Here is a 19,243-nt window from a genome sequence, read left to right as displayed (position 1 = left end):
CTTGACGAGCTCCCTCGCCTCATTGAGCGTGTGGATCTTCGCCTTGAGACACACAGGAGGTTGCTCTAACGGTCAAGCAGGCTTGTCAAGTCCTACCGGGGCTGTCTGGCGACACACCTCGCCAGCGGGGAAAGGCACACCGCACAGCAGCCCGCGCGCCGTGAACTCTTCGATGCCCGCGGGGCTCTTGTCTAGTAGCACCCCCTGCCCGATCGTCCCCTCCACTGTCCTGCCGACTGCCGCGAGGCGCTGTCGCCACTGCAAGAGCGAGCTGCGACGCCGACTGTGGTGCGACCAGTCGAGCACGCCTCCGCTGCGCGGCTGCTGCCTCTGTCCTTCTGCTGTGACGGAAGTGGAGGGACCGTGCACCCACTCGAAAATCTCGTCCATCTGATGAAGGATGGGGGCGAGCACGTCTCTGGCGACGTGCCTCGAGACGAGGTCGAAGCCCGCATTGCCCGCGCCGTGAGTGTCGTTCTCGGACGTTATGAGCAGCACGGGAAGGAAGAGTTGCATTGTGCAGAGCACCACCTCCGTCCACAGTGCCCGCCTCGCCTGAGTGGTGTGCGCGCTGCTGCCACCTCCGAGTCGCTCGGTCAGCATGCGTAAGGCCTTCTCCAGCGGACTTGGTGGCTGCTTCTCGGCCCTGGTGGCGTTGATGATGCTCTTTGCCAGCGCAAAGAGGCGCGGGCCCAGCCGCTCGCCGACGAGGTGAAAGTGCTCCCGCACGCGATCGGTCTCGCACGACTCGTTGGTCGGGAACTCAGCGAAGAAATAGAGGCCGTCGAACGGGCAAAGCTCCTTCTGCAAGACGTTGCGGTCAGTTGGATCGCGCTCGCCGCTCGCGTGCTGGTGCAGGCGGCTGACAAAGTCAAGCATCTCCTCTTCGCTTGGCTCGTCGGGCTCGACTGGCGTGCGGATCGCGCACAGGGCTGCGCCGTCTGAAAAATTCCAGATCGCAAGTTTGGTGAGCGCGTCATTGTCAACCTCATCATCCCCCATGCTGTCTTCACCATCACGTGGCAGTGCATGCGAACGGCGGCGGCGTAGACTGTAGTGCGCGACTGCCAGCGCAACCAGCCAGTAGAGCGCGTTCCCAGCCGCCCCGCGCGCGATGCTCATCATGATGTTGTTCGTCGGGAGACGGAGTGTCCGTCGTGCGTCCTTCCGAGGATCAGATAAAAGAATTTAAAGGCAGTCGCACAACACTGGGCACGGGACTGGCGCGCACTGGCACTAACACAGGTACAACCACGCTCCACGGGAGCCGCCTAAGCGACTCCTGCGAGGGCGGCGAGGCACTTAGCTCCGTGCACCCGCCCACCCCCGCCACAGATAAAAGAATTTGCAGAACCGTGGCAGAAGCACAGATACAAGAATTTACAGATACAAGAATTTCACGATAAAGTTAAAGAATCCACTCCAGGTGCGGCGGTGCCGGTGCCGGTGCCGCCGCGCGCCAAGCTCTAACCGTGCGCAAGCTCCAAATCCGCGAACCGCAGGGGCGTGGCACTCTGTCTCTCGCCTGCGCCTACCTGCTCCCTTAGCCCCGTGCATTCAGACCGGCCCCAGCCGTACGCAGCGCCAGTGGCCGTGGCGGCGAGGCTCGAGGCGCCCCCCGCAGCTATCTCGACCACCCTCGTCCCTCGCAGCGTTTCAACGACGTCCGGCACTGAGGTGGGGAGCGCCTCGCTCTCGTTTTCGAAGTTGCGCCCAAGCTCGCCGTATGCGGAGTGGCCAAATGAGTAAACCCCGCCCTCCTCGCTAAGCACTAGGCTGTGGCCCGATCCTCCCGTTTGCAGGCTCCCTCCCGCCGAAATGCCCACCACCCGGACGCCACCCAGCGATTCAATGAGTCGCGGCACCGCTTCGTCCGCAAGGGTCATGGAGTGAACCATAAGATCACGATGTCCATACGCATCAGTCGTTGCAAGAGCTCTCTGCTGCGCACGAATGCGTGCGTTGATCTGCATGCCGTCACTCGTGAACTCATAGAGTGTCGAGTGGTGGTCTCTGCCATTGCCCAATTCACCGTCGCTGCCGTTGCCAAACGCGTACACGTGGCCCTGCTCGCTGAGAACCAGGCTGTGGCCGAGACCCCCCGACACTGCAACCACGTTAACCCTTCGCAGAGCCTCATTGATTTGCGGCGTCCACTGCGGCGTGAAGCGAGACGTCCTCCCTCTAGACGACGACCGGCGCGTCGCCCCCCCGCCACCAAGCGAGTACACGTGTTGTGCCTCGCTGAGCAGCAGGCTGTGGTACGCACCTGCTGCAACCGCAACCACCCTGACGCCTTGAAGCGAGTCGATGACGCGGGGTGTCAGTTGGAGGCGCTCTGTCACCTCTTGCTGCGGCTGGTGCCAGTCACGCGACGGGACGAAGAGAGAGTCTGGGTCGTGCCCAATCTGCCCGCCATCTCCTGCACCGAAGGAGTACACCTCGCCTGCCGCGCTCAGCACCAGGCTGTGATTGACGCCCCCCGAGGCCGCAACCGCCCGCACGCCGCGCAGGGACTCGATGACCCGCGGCGTGTGCTGATCAGCCTCGTTGCCATGGCCAAGTCCCCCACTCTCGCCTAGGCCGAAGGAGTAGACCGCGCCCGCCTCGCTCACCGCCAGCGTGTGAGCGTATCCCGTCGCCACGGTGCGCACACGCACATCCGCGAGCCCCGCCACCGGCCTCGGCACCACCAGCACCGAGTCTCCACCGATGACTTGCAAATCTTCATCATCCAGCTCGCTGTGCCCCAGAATGGGCTGAGGGTTGTCGCGGAAAGAGTGCGTGCCGCACGTCATGAGCCGCCCCTCCTCGCTCACGAAGACGCTGTGGTAATCTCCCGCCGCGATCTTGTTCTGCCGCTGGAAGCGGTCGCGTCGCTCGCCCCGGCACAGAGCCTGCACCATCGTCTCGCGCCGCCGTCGCCCCGATGGCAGCGGCACCTCGCCACCGCGCCGCGCCGTCCGCTCCCGCATCGCCGCCTCAAAGAACGCGGGGCTGTGTAGGTCCCGGCACGTGCAGGCGAGGCGAGCGACAGCCTCCACGCGCGGCAAACGCACGGCGATCCGAATCAGAACATCGATCGGCAGATCGACGAGGCCCCGCGTCGCGATCGCCGCCGCCGTCGACGCCGCCGCCGTCGCCGTCGACGCCGCCGCCGGGGCGGGCAGGATGCTCATTATTGATTGCTCTCAGGTGCTCGGCGGCTGCTCGGAGCGCGGAGTTCTTTTTCTCACGGCGTATAGCAGAAAAGCTCGTAGGGAAAGACCCCAGATTGGCATCCATGCCTCTCTGGACAGGGTGGCCCGCCACAAGGACCCCAGGAAATGCGCCGCTTTCCTCCCTGTGAGCTCTGTGTCTTGCCGCTTTCCTCCCTGTGAGCTCTGTGTCTTGATTTGCCAACACCAAACCAGAAAAGAAAAGGCGGGCCACTGCGATGCGGGATGCGCTCGCTAACGCGTGACGCAGCAGCAGCGGGAGCACAACGATGCCCGCGAGAAGCTCTGCTGCGGAGGAGAGCTGCGCTCAGCAGGAGAGCTGCGCCCAGCCGGCCGCGGCTGCTGATGATGACACCAGATCGCTCCTCGCCGAGGGCCTCAGGGTCGGCAACATCACGCTGCCCACCGCCCTCGGCAACGTGGCCGAGTACCTGCCAGTCTGCACCGGCATCGCGCTGGTCGGTCACCTTCCCGGCGCCAGCACCGCCGCCGACCTCGACGCGCTTGCGCTCGCCCGCTGCTACTTCAACATCGTCTGCATGGCTCCGGGCTTTGGGTACATCTCGGCGCTGCGCACGGTCTGCCCGCAGGCGGTCGGCGCAGGCAAGCCGTGTTCGCTTCACTACCAGCGCGCTCTCATTCTCATCATGGTCGGATTCCTGCCGGCCCTTCCATGCCTCCTGTGGTCGGAGCAGGTCATGGTTGCCGCTGGCCAGCCGCCGGACCTAGCGGCTCGCGCTGCGCCGTACGCGCTGCGCCTCGCGCCGTCGTACTTCGGCGTCGTCGGCATGTCGGCGACCCAACGCATCTTTCAGGCGCACGGCTATAACTGGGCCAACCTCGCAATCACCCTCGCCGTCTGCGCCCTCGCGCCGGGGCTGCAGTGGCTGCTCGTCCACCGACTGGGCCTCGGCTACTTGGGCGCAGCGTGGGCGCAGAGCCTGTACAACTCGCTCTACCCGCTCGCCCAGGTGCCGTACCTCGTGTGGCGTGGGCACGGGCGCTGTTTCGTCCCTCAGCCGCCGAGCCAGCTGCTCCGGCGCTCGGCGCTCGTCGAGCACCTCAAGCTGGTGGCGGCCGGCTTCTGGATGGTTGTCCTCGAATGGTGGGTCTGCGAGGCCATCGTGATGCTCTCTGGCCTCCTCGCGCACCCGGTCGCTTGCATCGGCGCCTCGACTGTGGTCGCAAACCTGCAGGCTCTCGGCTGCATGGGATGGATCGGCGTCGCCGTCGCCGCGTCGACGACGGTGGGACAGTACGTGGGCGCGGGCAGTGTCCACCTCGCCCGCCGCGCCGCAGCGCTCTCGCTCGTGATCGGTTGTGCCTTGGCGGCGACGGCGGCGGCGTCGCTGGTGGCGGGTGCCACGCCAATCGCGGGACTCTTCACTACCGACGGCGCCATCTCGGATCTCACCGCCGCGCTCATGCCGCTTCTCGGCGGAGTGGTGCTCGTCGACGCGGCCAACAACGCCCTCGGCGGCGTCTGCTCGGGCCTGGGACTGCAACGCTGGTCGGCCGCGGGACAGCTGGTCGGCTATTACCTGGTCGGGATGCCAGCGGGGTGCGCGCTCGCTTTCGGCGCCGCCCACCGCGCAGAGCGGGGCATCTTCTTCCTGTGGGGCGGCGTCGGGCTCTCCATGCTGACGGCAGCCGCCGTGCAAGCCACCGCCATCCTGAGGCTCGACTGGAGCGTGGCTGCACGAACTGCCGCGAGGCGGCTCGCCAAGGACGAAGACGCCGCAGCCGTCCTCCCGGCGTCGGAGGGGGGCGCCGCGCCCGCCCAGGAAGGCGGCTCGTCTGGGACTCAGCGCCAGGACGGAGTTGGTGGGGGCGGTGCGGGGGGGGCTTGCGCGCCCGAGCCATCGTCGCTTGCGCAGCGACTCCTGCCAGCGCCACGAGGAGCGCCTCCGTGACACATGGCCCGCTTCATACTACTTGCCAGTGGGTGGCCGGGTACTACATTTATTGCAAAAAGCAAAATTGTGCTGTATAATGTGCTAAAAGTTCGTACAACGACCGAACGAGACTTTTGTCTTTTCTCCCATTATGCATTTTAAGCCGGTAAATAAATAAAAACTAAAAACGGACACCTCTCTACTGTAAGGTGGGTAAAAAAGAACAGTTCCCCGCCCTTCCGGGTTCTTGGTGGGTGTGGTCGGCGACTAGCCGGGGTCGTCCTCCCGATGGTAGCCCGGGGACTAGCACTAGCCGTCTTCCACATGGTCCCTCGGGTCCCTGCTGCTCCTAATCTCTTCGTACATCCTCCTGCTGATCTCCGCAAAGTCCTGCTCCCTCCCTCGTCTCGCCCTGCGCGTCTGCTCCGCCTCACCGTCTTCTGCCCTGCGTCGTCTGGCGACGGGTCCTCCAAAGTCGGTCGAGGTCGCCGCCCTCCTCGTGCCTCTTCCGTTCCCTCGGCGGCCGATGCCGTCTGCTCCGGCTCCCCAGTCCCCGGGTCTGCCCTGCTCTCGTCTGCGCTAGTTTCTGCTTCGTCACCACCGGCGTCTCTCCTCTTCCTTCTCCCCTTCTTGTATGCTTTGCACATCGCGTCGATTCCTTTTCGTGTGAGCACCAGCCTGAAGCCCGCCCAGCAGCTGAACCGCTCCCTAAGTCGAAGGAGCATCATCAGTCTCACCCACTTAGCTCGCTGCCCACCGTCTCCGCTCCCTCCCGCTTGAGCCGCCGTCGCGGCCCTCGTTCGTCCCACTGGCTGTTGGCCCGTCCCTGCGTTGCCTGCGTTATCATTAAGCCAGTGTGCGTGTGTGGGACTTCGCTTTTCGGCACTTCGGCTTCATATCTCCCCCCACTGTACGAGCGCCAGCGCGGAAAAGCCCGGACGGCCGCACCCCATGCATCCACCATGACTGCCTTGGACGCTAGACCGCGACGGTACTAAGCCTCAGCGCGCGGGGCTCTCAGCTTCCCACTGATGCAGGTCGTCGCCAAGGATGCCCGCCTTGCTGGCCTGCCAGACGGCGCTGCTCCCAGCCGCGCGCTTGGCGCCGGAGAGCGCCGAGACGCTGCGCGGCGCTGCCTCAAACGCGCTACAGCGCGAGTACTTGAAGGTATGGCCAAAGGGGTCGTCAATCTTGTAGTCGTCGGCGGAGCCCTCGATGGCGCCCTCCCCCTGCGCCTCCGTCGTGATCTCCTTGGACTTGAAGGACGTCTGCCGCCACCACAGCTCGCGGTAGCAATCCTTCTTGCCGTCGACAGCTATGGCGTCGCCGTCAAAGGACTGGCCAATCAGCCCGTGCGGCGCCACCACCCTGCCCGTCTGAGGGTTGGGTGCGAGCGGGTCGCGCAGCGGCACCAGCGAGAGGTCGATCTGCCGCTTGCGCAGCACACGACGGAGCGGGCTATCATGCGCGCCGTTGCCTCGATCTTCCAGGCGGCGGTGCGCACCTCCAGCACCTGCTGACCGCTGCGGCTGCTCTCCGACACCGACGCCGAGACGTCGTCTACTGCAAAGGGTGGCTCATCTGCTCGAAGGGTGCGCGCCTTGCCGGTTTCGTAGTAGACGACTGGCCAGTTCGGCTTCTTGTTGGGCGTGATCTCGATGCGCACAGACCTGCTGCCCTGTGGGAGCACTGCGAGTCCTCCCATAGGAGCGGTGGGGGCGACGGAGGCGCCGGCCGCTCCGGTGGCGATGGCGGGGACGACGGAGGCCCTGGGAGCGTCGGAGGCGACGGCGGTGTTAAGGGAGGGGGAAGATTCATCCATGTAGCTCCAATCTCCCCGTGGGAGCACGGTGCCGACGGCGTGCATGTCTCTCTCAGGTCCTCGGACTCGAGCGCGCTGTAAACCGTGCAGACACCTTTGCCCGTGCCGTCTTGCGAGTAGAGAAAGTAGTCAACCTCCCTCGTGTTGCCGACCCTTGCTGCCATGCAGCAGTTATCCCAGGACGGGATGTCGGTGTAGCGCTGGAGGAGCTCCCCCACCGGCAGGGCCAGCCCGGCTGGGGAGGGAAGGCCGGGGAATGGCTGGCGTCCATCAGCAAACGTGCGCGAGGAGCAATACGAGCCCTCCCACAAACCCTCCTCGCTCGACCCCACCTATTGGACGGACATGCGTGTCGTGGGCGGGCCAACACTCGAGTGGGGGCGCGGATTTATCTCGGCGGCTCCTCGGGCGTCGAGGTGACAGCGACGCCGAAAAAGTTGGAGGCCGATTCAGCCGAGTCCAGGGCTGCGGTGAGTGCGGCCACGGCGCTTAGCTGCCGCCTCCTCGCTGTCTGTCGTGAGGGTGACGGTGACAGTTGACTCAGCGAGGCGCCTGATAGTCGCGTGATGGGCGAAGTGCCAGAGCGTGCTGTAGGCGGGTCAGCGGGCGGGAGTTGAGGGTTCTCCGATGCGACTCACCTGCGTCGGTCGGTGCTGCACGTGACGTCGGCCCTCCCATGCTCGTTAGGCCCACGACCTTGCGCTGCGCAGCCATCTGACAGCGCGCCATGCAGGTTTCAGCCTCACGCAGCGCGCTCCTGCAGCAGCCTTGGTCTCGACAGCCTCGGCCGCTGCCTCCGTTCCCGCTCTCGCCACCGCTGCCGCGTCCCGGACTGCCACTATCAGCCCGCAGCAGAGGTCGCTCGAGGAGCGGTTCGGCGCCTTCCCGCGCACCTGGGTGCCGATCGCGTCCACCTTTGAGCTCGAGCCCGATCGGCCGACGCCAGTAAAATTTCTCTCGCAGGATTACGTCGCGTTCCGCGACAACAGAGGCGAGTGGCGCGTGATGGACGACGCGTGCCCGCACCGCCTCGCGCCGCTGAGCGAGGGCCGCATCGACCGCGAGAGCGACCGCATCGAGTGCGCATACCACGGCTGGTCCTTCGAGCCGTCCGGGGCGTGCGCGCGCATCCCTCAGGCCAGCGAGTCGGTCGCCGCGGGCGCAGTGCCGTCGAGGCGCGCATGCGTCGCCTCGTACCCCACGCGCGAGCACAAGAGCGTCCTCTGGGTGTGGCCGTGGGAGGAGGACTGCCTCACCGTCGCCGGCGACCTCCGCGCCCAGCCCGAGGGGTTTCTGCGCGGCGTTGCGCACGACGCCTCCACGTACACTCGCGACCTACCCTACGGGTGGGACACGCTCCTCGAGAACATCGTCGACCCCGCCCACATCCCGTTCGCTCACCACGGGCTGCAGGGAAAGCGCGACGATGCCATCGCGATCAACATGACCAGCCCAATCCCCATCCACGCCGCCGACGCCGCCGACGCCGACGCTGACGGCGGCGGCGGCGGCGGCGGCGGTGGCGGCGACGCGGCTTCGGGCGTGCGCGGCTTCTGGTTCGACTTCGGCGACCGGACGATGGGCAAGCGCCGCGCCGGCGTCGGTGCGTTCCGCGCGCCGTTCGTGGTCGCGTACAACGCCGACTACGAGGCCCAGTACGACAAGAAGGGCCGGCCGAGGCCGTCGCGCCCTTTCAACCTGACTGTGGTGTGCGTGCCGACAAGCGCGGGCCGCTCGAGGGCAATCATCTTCGGCGGGAGCCAGCCCGAGACCAAGGAGGCGAGGCGGGCGAGGCGGCGGCAGCAGGCGACGGAGGGGGCGGAGGCGGCGGAGGCGGCGGACAAGAAGCCACCCTCGTCGCCGGCAAGTCTCCTCTTCAAGCTGCTCCCCGTGTGGCTCGGCCATCTCTTCTCGAACCGCTTCCTCGACTCGGACCTGGCCTTCCTGCACTACCAGGAGCAGATCTGGGGAGATCTGGGGAGATATGGGGAGATATGGGGAGACTCGGACCTGGCCTTCCTGCACTACCCAGGAGCAGATCTGGGGAGATATGGGGAGATCTGGGGAGATATGGAGAGACTCGGACCTGGCCTTCCTGCACTACCCAGGAGCAGATCTGGGGAGATATGGGGAGATCTGGGGAGATATGGAGAGACTCGGACCTGGCCTTCCTGCACTACCCAGGAGCAGATCTGGGGAGATCTGGGGAGATATGGGGAGATATGGAGAGACTCGGACCTGGCCTTCCTGCACTCCCCAGGAGCAGGTCGTGCGCACGCGCGGTGGCGAGGCGGCGGGAAGCTACTTCATGCCCACCCAGTCGGATCGCTGTATCGCGGCGCTGCGCCGCTGGCTGAGCAGTCACGCGCCATCCGGGCTGCCGGTGCCGGGCCCCGCACGCGGGGGCTCGGCGGGGCGGCATTTCTTTTTATTGCGACGGGTTTCATTTTTAGGCCTCCTCCGCATCGGGCCCCCACGCGGGGCTCGGCCCTCTTCCGCCGCCCATCTACAGCCGCGACGCGCTCTTCGACCACTTCACGCAGCACACGAGCCATTGCAGACACTGCCAGGCCCGCCCCGCCTCGGACCACCTCGGACCACCTCGGACCATCTCGGACCATCTCGGGTGAGCGCTGCGCGCACTACCAGGCCGCCGTCTCCGCCCTCGCCGCTTGGCGCAAGCGCACGTACCGCGTGCTCGCCGCGGCGCTGCTCCTCGGCGTTCGCTTCTGGCTGGCGCGGCTGGTGGGCGTCGCTTGTTTGGGCCTGCTGCGTCTGTACGTCGTGGTCGAGAAGCAGTTTCAAGTGGGCGAGTACAAGCACTGGCAAAACCACTAGGCCGGACTCGTGGAGGCAGGGGCTCGCGAGAGCACCGCCCCACGGCCCCACCCGCAACCGAGACTATGGCGCTCTTCACGGGACGGCGGCTGGGCTTTGCGGTTTGCGCGGCCCCCCGGAGTTCTCCATCTTTTGTGATTGGCTGATATAGTCGGCTCTTCCCAAGTATACCAAAATGTGATGCGTGAAGTGGGACATGTAGTTGCCGAGCTCGCTGTCTGTGACCTTTTACTTCGGGGGGTGCACTGCTTGATGATGACGCGATGTGCACACTACGAGCTCCCCTCAAAAGTCAACACCGAAAACGGTACGCCGTACGCAGTGTCCAGTGACGAAAAAGCCGTGACCCGTGTGGTTGCGTGTATTTTACACCTCGTCAACGAAATAGCACCACCCCGAGAAAGACCACAGAGCGCACAGCGGATAGAGCTCGCTTAGAGGCCGAAGCCGCCTATCGGGCAAGAGCTACAGGAAGCGACCGATGTTCCTCATCGTGAGAGATTCGAATCTCGCCATGAGGGCGCCGTCGCCCATTGGGTTCTCGCTGAGGTCCAGCGCGCCGATCTTGTTTTGCAGGGTCCGCTTTAGCGCCGGGTGTGCGCGCACGCCCTCCTGCAGGGCCTCGACCAAACTCTCAAGCCCCGCGTCGCTGATGCGGTTCGCGCCGAGCCGGAGCTCTGGCAATCGAGGCAGCAGCACGGGCAAAGCGCCGAGCAGCCTGTGGACGAGCCCTCCGAAGCCAACGTCGCCGATGCCGTTCGTGCGGAGCGAGAGGAGACGCAGCCGGCCAATCGGCGCGCGGGAGAGGCAGGCGCCGAGGTGGAAGAGGGCGCCGTCGCCGAGCCGGTTGTTGTCGCAGTGGAGCTTGCAGAGCGCGGTCGGCGCCGGCGCCGCCGCGCCGCCGTGCGCCGCCGCGCCGCCGCCTCCCTCCTGCACCGCCTCGACGAGCGACCGCAGCCCAAGGTCCGTGATGTGGTTGCCGCACAGAAAGAGCGTCTCCGTCCACCGGAGCGCTCCGGAGCCGATCGCGCGAGCCAGCTGCGCCGTCGCATCGTCCCCCAGGCCGTTGTTGCGCAGCGAGAGGTGGCGCAGCCCTGCCGCGGGAGCTAGGCGGTGGGCGTGGAGGAGCAGCCGGATCTCCTCGAGGCGCAGCGAGCACTTGGCTAGGGCGAGCGACCTCCGCGCGGCAACAAAGGCCGACCACCTCTCGCGCGCGCCGTAGAGGTTGGCGCCGGCAGTCTCATGCCCACACGCCTTTCGGAAGAGCGCGTCGAGGCCGCGCTCCAGCCAGCCGTTCACAAATGGCGCCATCGAGTCCCGCATTGCGCTGCAGGAGGACGCCAGCGACACGAGACCGGCCGCCGGGAGGACAGCGCCGAGGAGCTCAGCGGGCAGGCTGGCGAGACAGGCTGTCTCGTCCACCGTGGCTTCCTCGCATGACCCAAGCATCTGCACCGTGCTGTGCCCGTCCGCCGCCACGGCCGGACGCGCGTCGGTGGCGCCCACTCTCGTCGAGCAGGCCGCCGCGGGCAAGCACGTCACGGTGGGAGAGCTCAAGGGCGAGCGACTCCTCGCCAACTCCAACAAAGCAAGCACTCCCCCCCCCCGCGACCGCACCTCCAAGCACACGGGGTGCTAAGCCAGAATGCCATCCGAGCACGCTCGGTTGGCAGCAGCATCCTCGGGGACAAGGAAAAGCGGTCTCGGGCACCGCACCCGTGCTGCCACAAAGCACAATGTGCTGCCACAAAGCACCACTAGCAATTTCGCGCGGAGGGCGTAGTGAAGTGCTGGGGCGCTCACTGTGTGTCATTCGGGTGGGGATCCATCAGTGGTAAGCGGCTTTAGTCACAGATCCAAGCTCAGACGTCACACCAACACCACGTGGGGGGCGTCCACGCCGCCGCCTAGCTCTGCGGACGGGCCCCTCCACCCTTCACGTACGGATCACATGCACATGCACATGCACATGTGCATGTGCATGTATGTAGTCCCCACAATCGCTGTCGTGGGATCGCTTGTCACGAACGCAGTGCGAGCGCCGCGTGACTTGGCGGGAGGAGAGCGAGGAGAGGAGGGCGATAACACCTTTCGGCATGGGCTGTCTCCGCTGTACTCGCCACAGCGGCGGCCCGCCGACCGGTAAAAAACTAAGAAACCTCTCCGGCAAAGTTGCCCGCCAAAGAATTTTACAACAAAGCTCAGTCAGCCAACCACCGCCTGGGTCCTCGGGGAGGCCTGCGGGCGGCCTTCTCTCGAAGTCTCGAGATACACAAAGCGGCCAAGGCGAAAAGAATTTAAGACAAGCGCGAAAGAAGTGGGTGCAGACTGCAGTCTAAGTAGGGCGCATCTTAGATGATGCATATTATCTCAAGACGCGCATATATCATCTGTAGATGGGGGGGTCGCCGCCCCTGACGTTTAGCCCTTACTGTGTATTAACTTCTAGAAGAGGAAGGTCACACCGAGCGCCGTGCGCCCCAACCGAGGTTGTACTGCAGCTTACGCATCATCCCGCTACGCTCTTTTGCCGAGCCTGATCTCTCCCCCTGCTCAAGCTTCTGCATCAGTTCGCTCACTTGCGCCTCCAGCTGTGCCAGTTTAGCGTCCTGCTCCGCGAGCCTGCGCGTCTTGACCTCTAGTGCTGACGCGAGCGCGTCATACTCCGATTTGGGCACGAGCTGCTGTTTGCTGGGCAGCACCGATGCCGACGACACATCGGCGTGCGTCGTCGGCTCACTGGCTTCTTCGCGAGCGCACATCTCGCTGAGGCCTTGGAACGCCCCAGCTGCCCCTGCCGCGACAAAGAGCGCCTTGATGCGCTGGTCGAAGGTGAAGATCTTCTTGAGCTGGTCTTCCTTATCGCTCATGTTCGTCACGAGCACGTCTGGGTTAGAGAGCTTCTTGTGCGCACTGTGCGTCGTGCAGTGCGACCACTCCTGCACCAAGGAGTGCTCGAGCGCAGGCGGCGCGCCGTGGATGCAACGAATGGTGTAGCGCTGACGATTCTTGGGCGCGGAGACGAGGCCCATCGGCGAGGCCTCCTGCATGCTCAGCCACGCCTCGTATTGCGTCCAGAATCGAGAGAGGTACGAGCGGTCCATCAGGATGAGGACCGACGCCCCGAGGTAGAGCAGGTTGATGTTGGGCAGCACCGCGTCGAACTCGATCTTTTCCGCCTCCGTGCGCCGCCCCTGCGGCATCGACATGTAGCTGCGGCGGGGGGTGGGGTGGGGGGGTGGGGGTGGGGGTGGGGTGGGGGGGGGGGGGGGGTAGTTTTGACAGTGGCCCGGGGCGTGCGGCCGTCACGGATCGAGGCTACTCAGCCATGGGGGAGGGGGGCGAGTTCAGATCTACTCGCTGCACTCGAAGAAGACCAGCTTGATCCGTAAAGCAGCTCTGATGCAGCCATGGTGACCTGCGTGCGCGGGGACGGCAAGGGTCGCGCCGCAGCCCGTGCTCACCGGGGGCTCAGTCTCGATGGGGAGTGGGGGGGAAGAGAGAGAGCAGCCGGCGTACCGGCGATGCGAGACGACATTGACAGTTGGAGCCGCCCGCGGCTTGCAGAGCGTTTGAAAGTTGTCGAGCTACGTGCGCATGTCGCGGGCGACGCCCGTCCGCAGCTGACACGTCGTGGTGACGATGATGGCGAGGAGCATCACGGTGGAGAGGAGCCCTCCCGCCGCTGCCTGGGGTCGCTCGAGTTAGCGGTGTGGGCATGGGCGCGGCACGGCAAAAATCTTGTATGAATCAGGGCTTCAGAGGTCCCCTGTGCCACGTGGGACGTGGTTCGTCGAGTACTCGCTCGCGCTCACCGCCTTTGCGGTGGGCTGGCTGGTGCGCCCTCCGCCTCCCCCATTCCCGCCGTGCCCGCTCACACACGCCTCCTACCCGCCTCCTTCGCGCCGCTCCCTCGGACCTCCCGCCCCCTCCCTCGCGCACTCCTCCCCCCACGCCACGCCACCCCTCCCACCTCGCCCCCCTTCCTCACCGCTCGCCCCTCCCCTACCCCCACGCCACAGCTGCTCGTCGCTACCGAGTCGCTCATGCACTGCCGCCCCGAGGAGCAGCCGGTCGCAGAGCCGCCGCACGGCAGCCGAGCCAGCCGGGCGAGCAGGACGGAGCGGTGGTGCGGGGGCGCGCCCGGCGTGCATGCAGCATGGCGGGGGTTCGGGCTCCTTGCCGTCTAGCTAGGGTTCTTCAACAAAATTTATTTTCCTTCCATATTAATTAAATAAATCAAGAAAAATAATTGCGACCGCTCGCACAGCACGTCGCGCAAGGCCCTACCGGGGGCGTTCACGCTGTGTGCTCGAGCAGATGGCCTCCCACCGCATCGGCGCCCGCGTCGCGGGCCTCTCGCCAGCGCAGCTGTGCGCCATCATCGAGGCGCAGGCGGGCGCGAGCGACGCCGCGCTGCGCGTGGCGGAGGAGCACGCCGCTCGGCTCGTAGAGCAGCCCGAGTGGGTGCTCTCCGAGGTCCTCCTCTCGCCGGACCTCGCCCCGCACATCCTCGCCCAGCTGCCGACCACGGAGCACGCCGCCAAGGGGACGTGCCGCGCGTGGCGCCGCGGCTGGAAGGAGACGCTGAAGAAGCGCGAGAGGCCGCGCCTGGTCGTGATCGGCGGCCACGACAGCAACGACGAGGTTGTCAACTCGCTGGAGCGGTACGACCCGTCCACGAATGTGTGGGAGCAGGAGGCTGTGGCGCCGATGCCAACGGCACGACTAGTTGTCGGCACGGCGATGCTCGACGGCAAGCTCTATGTGGTGGGCGGCCTCAATCTCACTAGCGGAGAGCCTTCCAACGCAGTCGAGCGGTACGATTGGGCAACGAAATCGTGGGAAGCGGTTGCGCCGTTGGCGTGGGCGCGGGAGGATCTCGGTGTTGCGGTGCTCGACGGCAAGCTGTATGCTGTCGGCGGCAACAACGCCGACGAGGTCGGCCTCAGCTCGGTCGAGCGGTACGACCCGGCGCTGGATGCGTGGGAGGAGGTGGCGTCGATGGCGGAGGGGCGGGATACTCACGCTGTGGCTGTGCTCGACGGCAAGCTGTATGCTGTGGGCGGGATCTATGACGACGAGGTCAGCTCGGTGGAGCGGTACGACCCGGCGACGAACGCGTGGGAGGGCGTGGCGCCGATGGGTTCGGTGCGGCAGGGCCCCGCTGTGGCGGTGCTCGATGGCAGGTTGTACGCAGTGGGTGGTGCTGAAGTGGGTGGGCGGGCCGACAACTTCAGCTCTGTCGAGCGGTATGACCCCGCGACGAACGTGTGGGAGGCAGTGGCACCGATGACGATGGCACGCTTCGCCCCCGGCGCGGCAGTGCTGTGCGGCACGCTGTATGTTTTCGGCGGCGTGAGCGTCGACACCGTCGGCCCGATGAACACAGTCGAGCGGTACGACCCGGCCGCAAATGCGTGGGAGGCGATGGCGCCGATGACGACGGCGCGGCGCTGTCCCGGAGTCGGGTTGCTGTAGTCGTGTGTTGTGATGCATACGTGTCTGTCCCCCGCCAACGCCCTGGGGTCGTGGCGATGTGCCTCTCGGCGTCAGGGCGCCAACCCAGGAGATTTACAGTTGTAGTCTCGTAGTCTCATCGCAAACCCTGTCAGCACACAGCACTCAGCAGAGTCCTCCTGTGCGGGTTACGGGAATGTACGTAAGAGCCACATATACACGCATACACCGTCACCGAAAACAGCTTGCAGTTAGTTAGTTAGGTAGGATGGTGAAGAGCAGTCAGGCTCGGACTGGACACCAGCGCGGTGTTGACGCGAGAAAGAAGATTTCAGCCCGCGGCTGGTCTGTTGCTCGACCGACCCCTTCGTGCGCACCCCCGATGGACGCCTTCGTTGAGCCTGTCTTTGGCGAGCGATCGCTCTTCGAGTACATCGCGTGCTTGCTTCCGTCGCAAGCGGACTGGCGAGGCTGACGCTCGCACTCCGGAGCGGCTGCCCACTTGCACAGGACGAGTTGGCAGCGCTCATGAGCCGGCACTCGATGCAGCCGCTGACGGGGAGTCAGCGGCAGATCGTCACCGACCCCGAGCTCGGCTGCAACAAGGATTGCTGGCGCATGGAGCCGGAGGGCTCCACCATAATCTACGACCACGAGCCGACCATCAATTACCCGTACCCGCTCCGTCGCCGCAAGTTCATGGCCGAGTCGAGGCAGCGCTACCAGGACGCGGTGGCGCGGGCGCTCGCACTCCGCATCCCCGGGCTCGACGCCGTGCCGCCCTTCCTCTCGCGGATCGTGCCGCTGGGCTGCGCCATGCACCACTGCAAGCTAGTCGGCCAGGAGTGCCATGTGTACTCCATCGAGTCGGCCGATGGCCCCGTCATCTTCACCTTCTCGTACGCGATCCAGTCGACGATGGGCAAGGGGTGCTGCACACACGACTGCATCTGCGACATGAATTGGACGGCCAACCTCGCCGTCCTCCTCCCCGGCGCCACCGAGGCGGCAACCATCTTCGGCGTCAGCCGGCGCACCAACTCGGGCGACTGCCTCCTCCGCCCGCCGACGACGGCGCTCTGCGAGGAGGCATCGAGGGCATGCTGGCGCGCTCGTGGCCGTGCTGGCCGAGATGTCGGGCTGGGGCGAGATGCGGCTGGGGCGAGACGTCCTCCTCCTTCTGCAAGGAGATCTGCGAGGAGTACCCGGCGCCGGAGAGGGTCGAGGGACAGAGCTACAACCCGTGCTACGACAAGTACACGCCCCGCGCGCTCTTCGAGGGCATGCACAACGCGTGGACGCACTACCTCAACTCCCTCGTCCGGCTGCAGCGCATCTCCGACTTCAAGCGGCTCAACGCGATCGGCAAGGCCGAGTTCCACATGCGCCATCCGCCGCCAGAGCCGGTGCGGCGAGAGCGCTTCAACGGCGACGTCTATTACGGCTACTCTATGCCGTATCGCGTCTCCATCAATGGGCAGGACTCGTCCACGGACACGCGCAGCTACGAGACGTTTGTGGATGACAACACGGACTGGGGCGTGACGGCCGACGACCTCGTCACGCTCACTCGCTCCTTCGGCTCGTCCGACTTCCTCGACCCGGAGCTCCTGTCCGACTTCCGCAGCACCGACCGAGCGGAGGAGAGAGTCTGGGTCTGCGCCAAGTGCCCCGAGGACTTCTTGAAGTACCGGGAGGACTGCTCCGACGGCACGTGCGAGTGCCACCCCTCCATCCGGCACGACGTGGAGGAGCTGCTGCTCGCGTCTGACCGCAGCAGCCTCGCGGCGCTCGCCGTCGACCTCGACGCTTTGGCGCCCGCCTCTCGTACGACGACCTGCTCGACGGCGCCGGCGACTCGAAGAGCATCACGCGCTGCAACGTGCGCGACAACGATGAGGAGTGGCAGCGGCGGGCGAAGGTCCGCGAGGCGGAGGAGGAGGAGCGGCGGAATCGCCCGCCGACCCCGCCGACCCCCGAAGAAGCGGCCCGACGGGACGCTTACCAAACCCGGACTAGAAAGATCATGGAGGAGGCCGGTGAGACGGAGCGGCTCCTCATGTCGGGCTTGCTTGGCCCGCCGATCCACCTCAAGGCGGTCACGCAGGACGGCAGCGAGATCTTCTTCAAGGCGCGCTCTTAGAGTGTGGCCTATTCCCGCCTTCCCCTCTAGCCTCTCTCAACTTACACTCCCTTGGGGGCTCCCCCCCCCCCCCCCCCAGATGCGGAAGACAAGCAAGTTGTCGAAGCTGATGGAGGCCTTTGCAGCCGTCCGTAGCCTGCTATACCCGTCATGACTCTACTAGCAACTTCGCATTGGGGCAGCCACATGATGACTGATGCTCTTGCTCCTCGTAGTGTGGCGGCCAGGAAATGGTTGTTGCGATCACACGGCGGCGCAAGGTAATTGATCCGGCCGCATACACATAACACAACAAGGCGCGCGGGCAACCCAGCCAACCCTTCTCCCACAAGACCGGCCACGGCTACGTCAAGGCGCATCGCGGTTTCTACCACGACGCGATCTTTGTCAAGCGCAACAACTTCAACCTGCTGCTCCACGAGACGTTCGGCGGCGGCTTCTCGCCCACCGCCGTTCTCAAGCTGCGCCGCCTCGCGCGCAAAGCCGCGCGCGGCAGCGTCGACCGCACGGCCTACTCGCCCAAGTACTCGCTTTCTTTTATGTCCCACCATGCAGAGCGCATCTCTCTCTCTGTTGTGCGAGGCGTGAACCGCGCCATTCGCTCTCACCTGGCAACCCTGTCTGCACGTCTCGCGCGCGCGTGAACAGGGCATAAACATCATTTTGCCAGGGCAGCTGTCCCCCCCCGCAAACTTTAAACCTCCATAAACATCATTTTGCAGGGGCTCCAGGCCCCAAATGACGTGTGAGTGTTAGAGTTGTTTGGTATTGCTAAAAATACACATAGGAGACCAGCCGCCAGCCAGCCGCAGAGAGTCAGAGAGATCGGGGGTCCAAAAAAGAAAGAAAAAATAGGCGTAAGTACGGTAGTTTCTTTTCGCTGTTTGTGCCAGTGCGCGCCAGTCCCGTGCCCAGTGTTGTGCCCAGTGTTGGCGCGCGTTTGGAGCACTTGGAGTGCAGTCATTAACCGCACATCCAGGGCCGGGGAGCTCAGAAGCGCACCCAGCGGGCCAGAGCTTGGGAAATTCTTTTCGCTCTTCGCGAGCGGGCACGCCACGAACACCCAAGCCCCAGACACACACTCGTCATCGCCCCGCGCCCTGCGTCATCGCCCCGCGCTGCACTTCCTCGCTGCGTCCCGTCGCGCTGCCGCGCCATCCGCCGCCCCTCCCGCTGCCGCAGGCTCCGGCTGTGCACTGCTGCGGAGCGAGAATCATGGACGACGTGGAGCCGAATGAGCAGCAGCTGAAGGACCTGCAGGGGTTCATGGAGACGGAGCAGCAGAAGGCGGTCATCCAGGCGGCGATCAACAAGCTCACCGAGACATGCTTCGACAAATGCGTGACGAAGCCGGGCGCCAAGCTCGACTCGTCAGAGGCGTCCTGCATCTCGAACTGCGCCGGGAGGTACCTCGACTCCTCCGTGTTCGTCGTGTCGCGCATGATGCAGAAGCGCGGGCAGGGTCAATAGCAGCTCCTTTTAGCACAGGATGTTATGGGTCCTCGGACCATCTCTCTATCGGGTTGGGAGTCGGTCTTGCAGCTGCGTGTCCGTGGTATTTTGGCGCACTCCTCTCGCGCGCAGCTCTCTCCCGTCCGGCTACTTTTAATGACATATTCGTCAGGAGCGCAGACGTGTGGCCTGAGGAGTTTTATGCCTGAGAAAAGCAATGCCAATGCCTCGCGACGCGCACGACCACACGTATATGAGAACGCACGATGCGGGACGTCTGCGGTCTGGGCGGCGTGCGGCTGCGGGCCCGGCGGGGCGGGGGTGTCGTGGCGCCGCGCGGTTTGGCGGTGCTGTCGGGAGGGGACACAAACACCTCAACCCGAACCGGAAGCCCGTTGCCACCGGAGTTGCAATC

The 19,243-nt window shown here is 65.3% G+C and overlaps 7 protein-coding genes across 7 annotated transcripts; 4 read left to right on the top strand and 3 right to left on the bottom strand.

Moving 5' to 3' along the window:
- Positions 1-1,466: 1,466 nt before the first annotated feature.
- EMIHUDRAFT_205255 (E3 ubiquitin ligase) lies at positions 1,467-2,906 on the bottom strand (the record flags this gene model as incomplete). Its single annotated transcript, XM_005779621.1, has 1 exon — positions 1,467-2,906. The coding sequence occupies one exon, from the start codon at positions 2,904-2,906 to the stop codon at positions 1,467-1,469; it is 1,440 nt and encodes a 479-aa protein (XP_005779678.1).
- Positions 2,907-3,712: 806 nt separating this feature from the next.
- On the top strand, positions 3,713-4,954 carry EMIHUDRAFT_52721 (hypothetical protein; the record flags this gene model as incomplete). Its single annotated transcript, XM_005779620.1, has 1 exon — positions 3,713-4,954. A coding segment is annotated over one exon (1,242 nt), but the record flags the coding sequence as incomplete, so codon positions are not given.
- A 1,160-nt stretch (positions 4,955-6,114) lies between these two features.
- On the bottom strand, positions 6,115-7,613 carry EMIHUDRAFT_205253 (hypothetical protein; the record flags this gene model as incomplete). Its single annotated transcript, XM_005779619.1, has 5 exons — positions 6,115-6,546; positions 6,618-6,791; positions 7,019-7,170; positions 7,420-7,487; positions 7,600-7,613. 5 exons carry the CDS (start codon positions 7,611-7,613, stop codon positions 6,115-6,117), a joined length of 840 nt encoding a protein of 279 aa, XP_005779676.1.
- Positions 7,614-7,662: 49 nt separating this feature from the next.
- Positions 7,663-9,773, top strand: EMIHUDRAFT_205252 (hypothetical protein; the record flags this gene model as incomplete). The annotated part of the gene is made up of 5 exons (XM_005779618.1): positions 7,663-7,706; positions 7,781-8,306; positions 8,523-8,642; positions 9,196-9,318; positions 9,585-9,773. The coding sequence occupies 5 exons, from the start codon at positions 7,663-7,665 to the stop codon at positions 9,771-9,773; spliced, it is 1,002 nt and encodes a 333-aa protein (XP_005779675.1).
- A 337-nt stretch (positions 9,774-10,110) lies between these two features.
- On the bottom strand, positions 10,111-11,449 carry EMIHUDRAFT_450221 (hypothetical protein). Its single transcript, XM_005779617.1, has 2 exons — positions 10,710-11,449; positions 10,111-10,637 (listed from the first exon to the last, which is right to left on the bottom strand). The coding sequence occupies exons 1-2, from the start codon at positions 11,220-11,222 to the stop codon at positions 10,239-10,241; spliced, it is 912 nt and encodes a 303-aa protein (XP_005779674.1). The 5' UTR covers positions 11,223-11,449; the 3' UTR covers positions 10,111-10,238.
- Positions 11,450-14,093: 2,644 nt separating this feature from the next.
- On the top strand, positions 14,094-15,708 carry EMIHUDRAFT_205249 (hypothetical protein; the record flags this gene model as incomplete). Its single annotated transcript, XM_005779616.1, has 2 exons — positions 14,094-14,326; positions 15,501-15,708. The coding sequence occupies 2 exons, from the start codon at positions 14,094-14,096 to the stop codon at positions 15,706-15,708; spliced, it is 441 nt and encodes a 146-aa protein (XP_005779673.1).
- A 2,883-nt stretch (positions 15,709-18,591) lies between these two features.
- EMIHUDRAFT_64434 (hypothetical protein) lies at positions 18,592-18,846 on the top strand (the record flags this gene model as incomplete). Its single annotated transcript, XM_005779615.1, has 1 exon — positions 18,592-18,846. The coding sequence occupies one exon, from the start codon at positions 18,592-18,594 to the stop codon at positions 18,844-18,846; it is 255 nt and encodes an 84-aa protein (XP_005779672.1).
- Between the last annotated feature and the right edge of the window lie 397 nt (positions 18,847-19,243).

Source organism: Emiliania huxleyi, assembly GCF_000372725.1.
Source record: "Emiliania huxleyi CCMP1516 unplaced genomic scaffold EMIHUscaffold_23, whole genome shotgun sequence".
NCBI lineage: Eukaryota > Haptophyta > Isochrysidales > Noelaerhabdaceae > Emiliania > Emiliania huxleyi.
This window is presented reverse-complemented; position numbering and strand designations above follow the sequence as displayed.

What these genes read in the sequence shown, in the direction of transcription:
- EMIHUDRAFT_450221 (XM_005779617.1), bottom strand. Translation starts at nt 11,222, where the DNA reads ATGCTTGGGTCATGCGAGGAAGCCACGGTGGACGAGACAGCCTGTCTC. An exon ending in TGCGGTCGCTCGTCGAGGCG is followed by an intron (nt 10,638 to 10,709) that starts GTGCAGGAGGGA and finishes GCGCTCTGCAAG; the next exon opens with CTCCACTGCGACAACAACCG.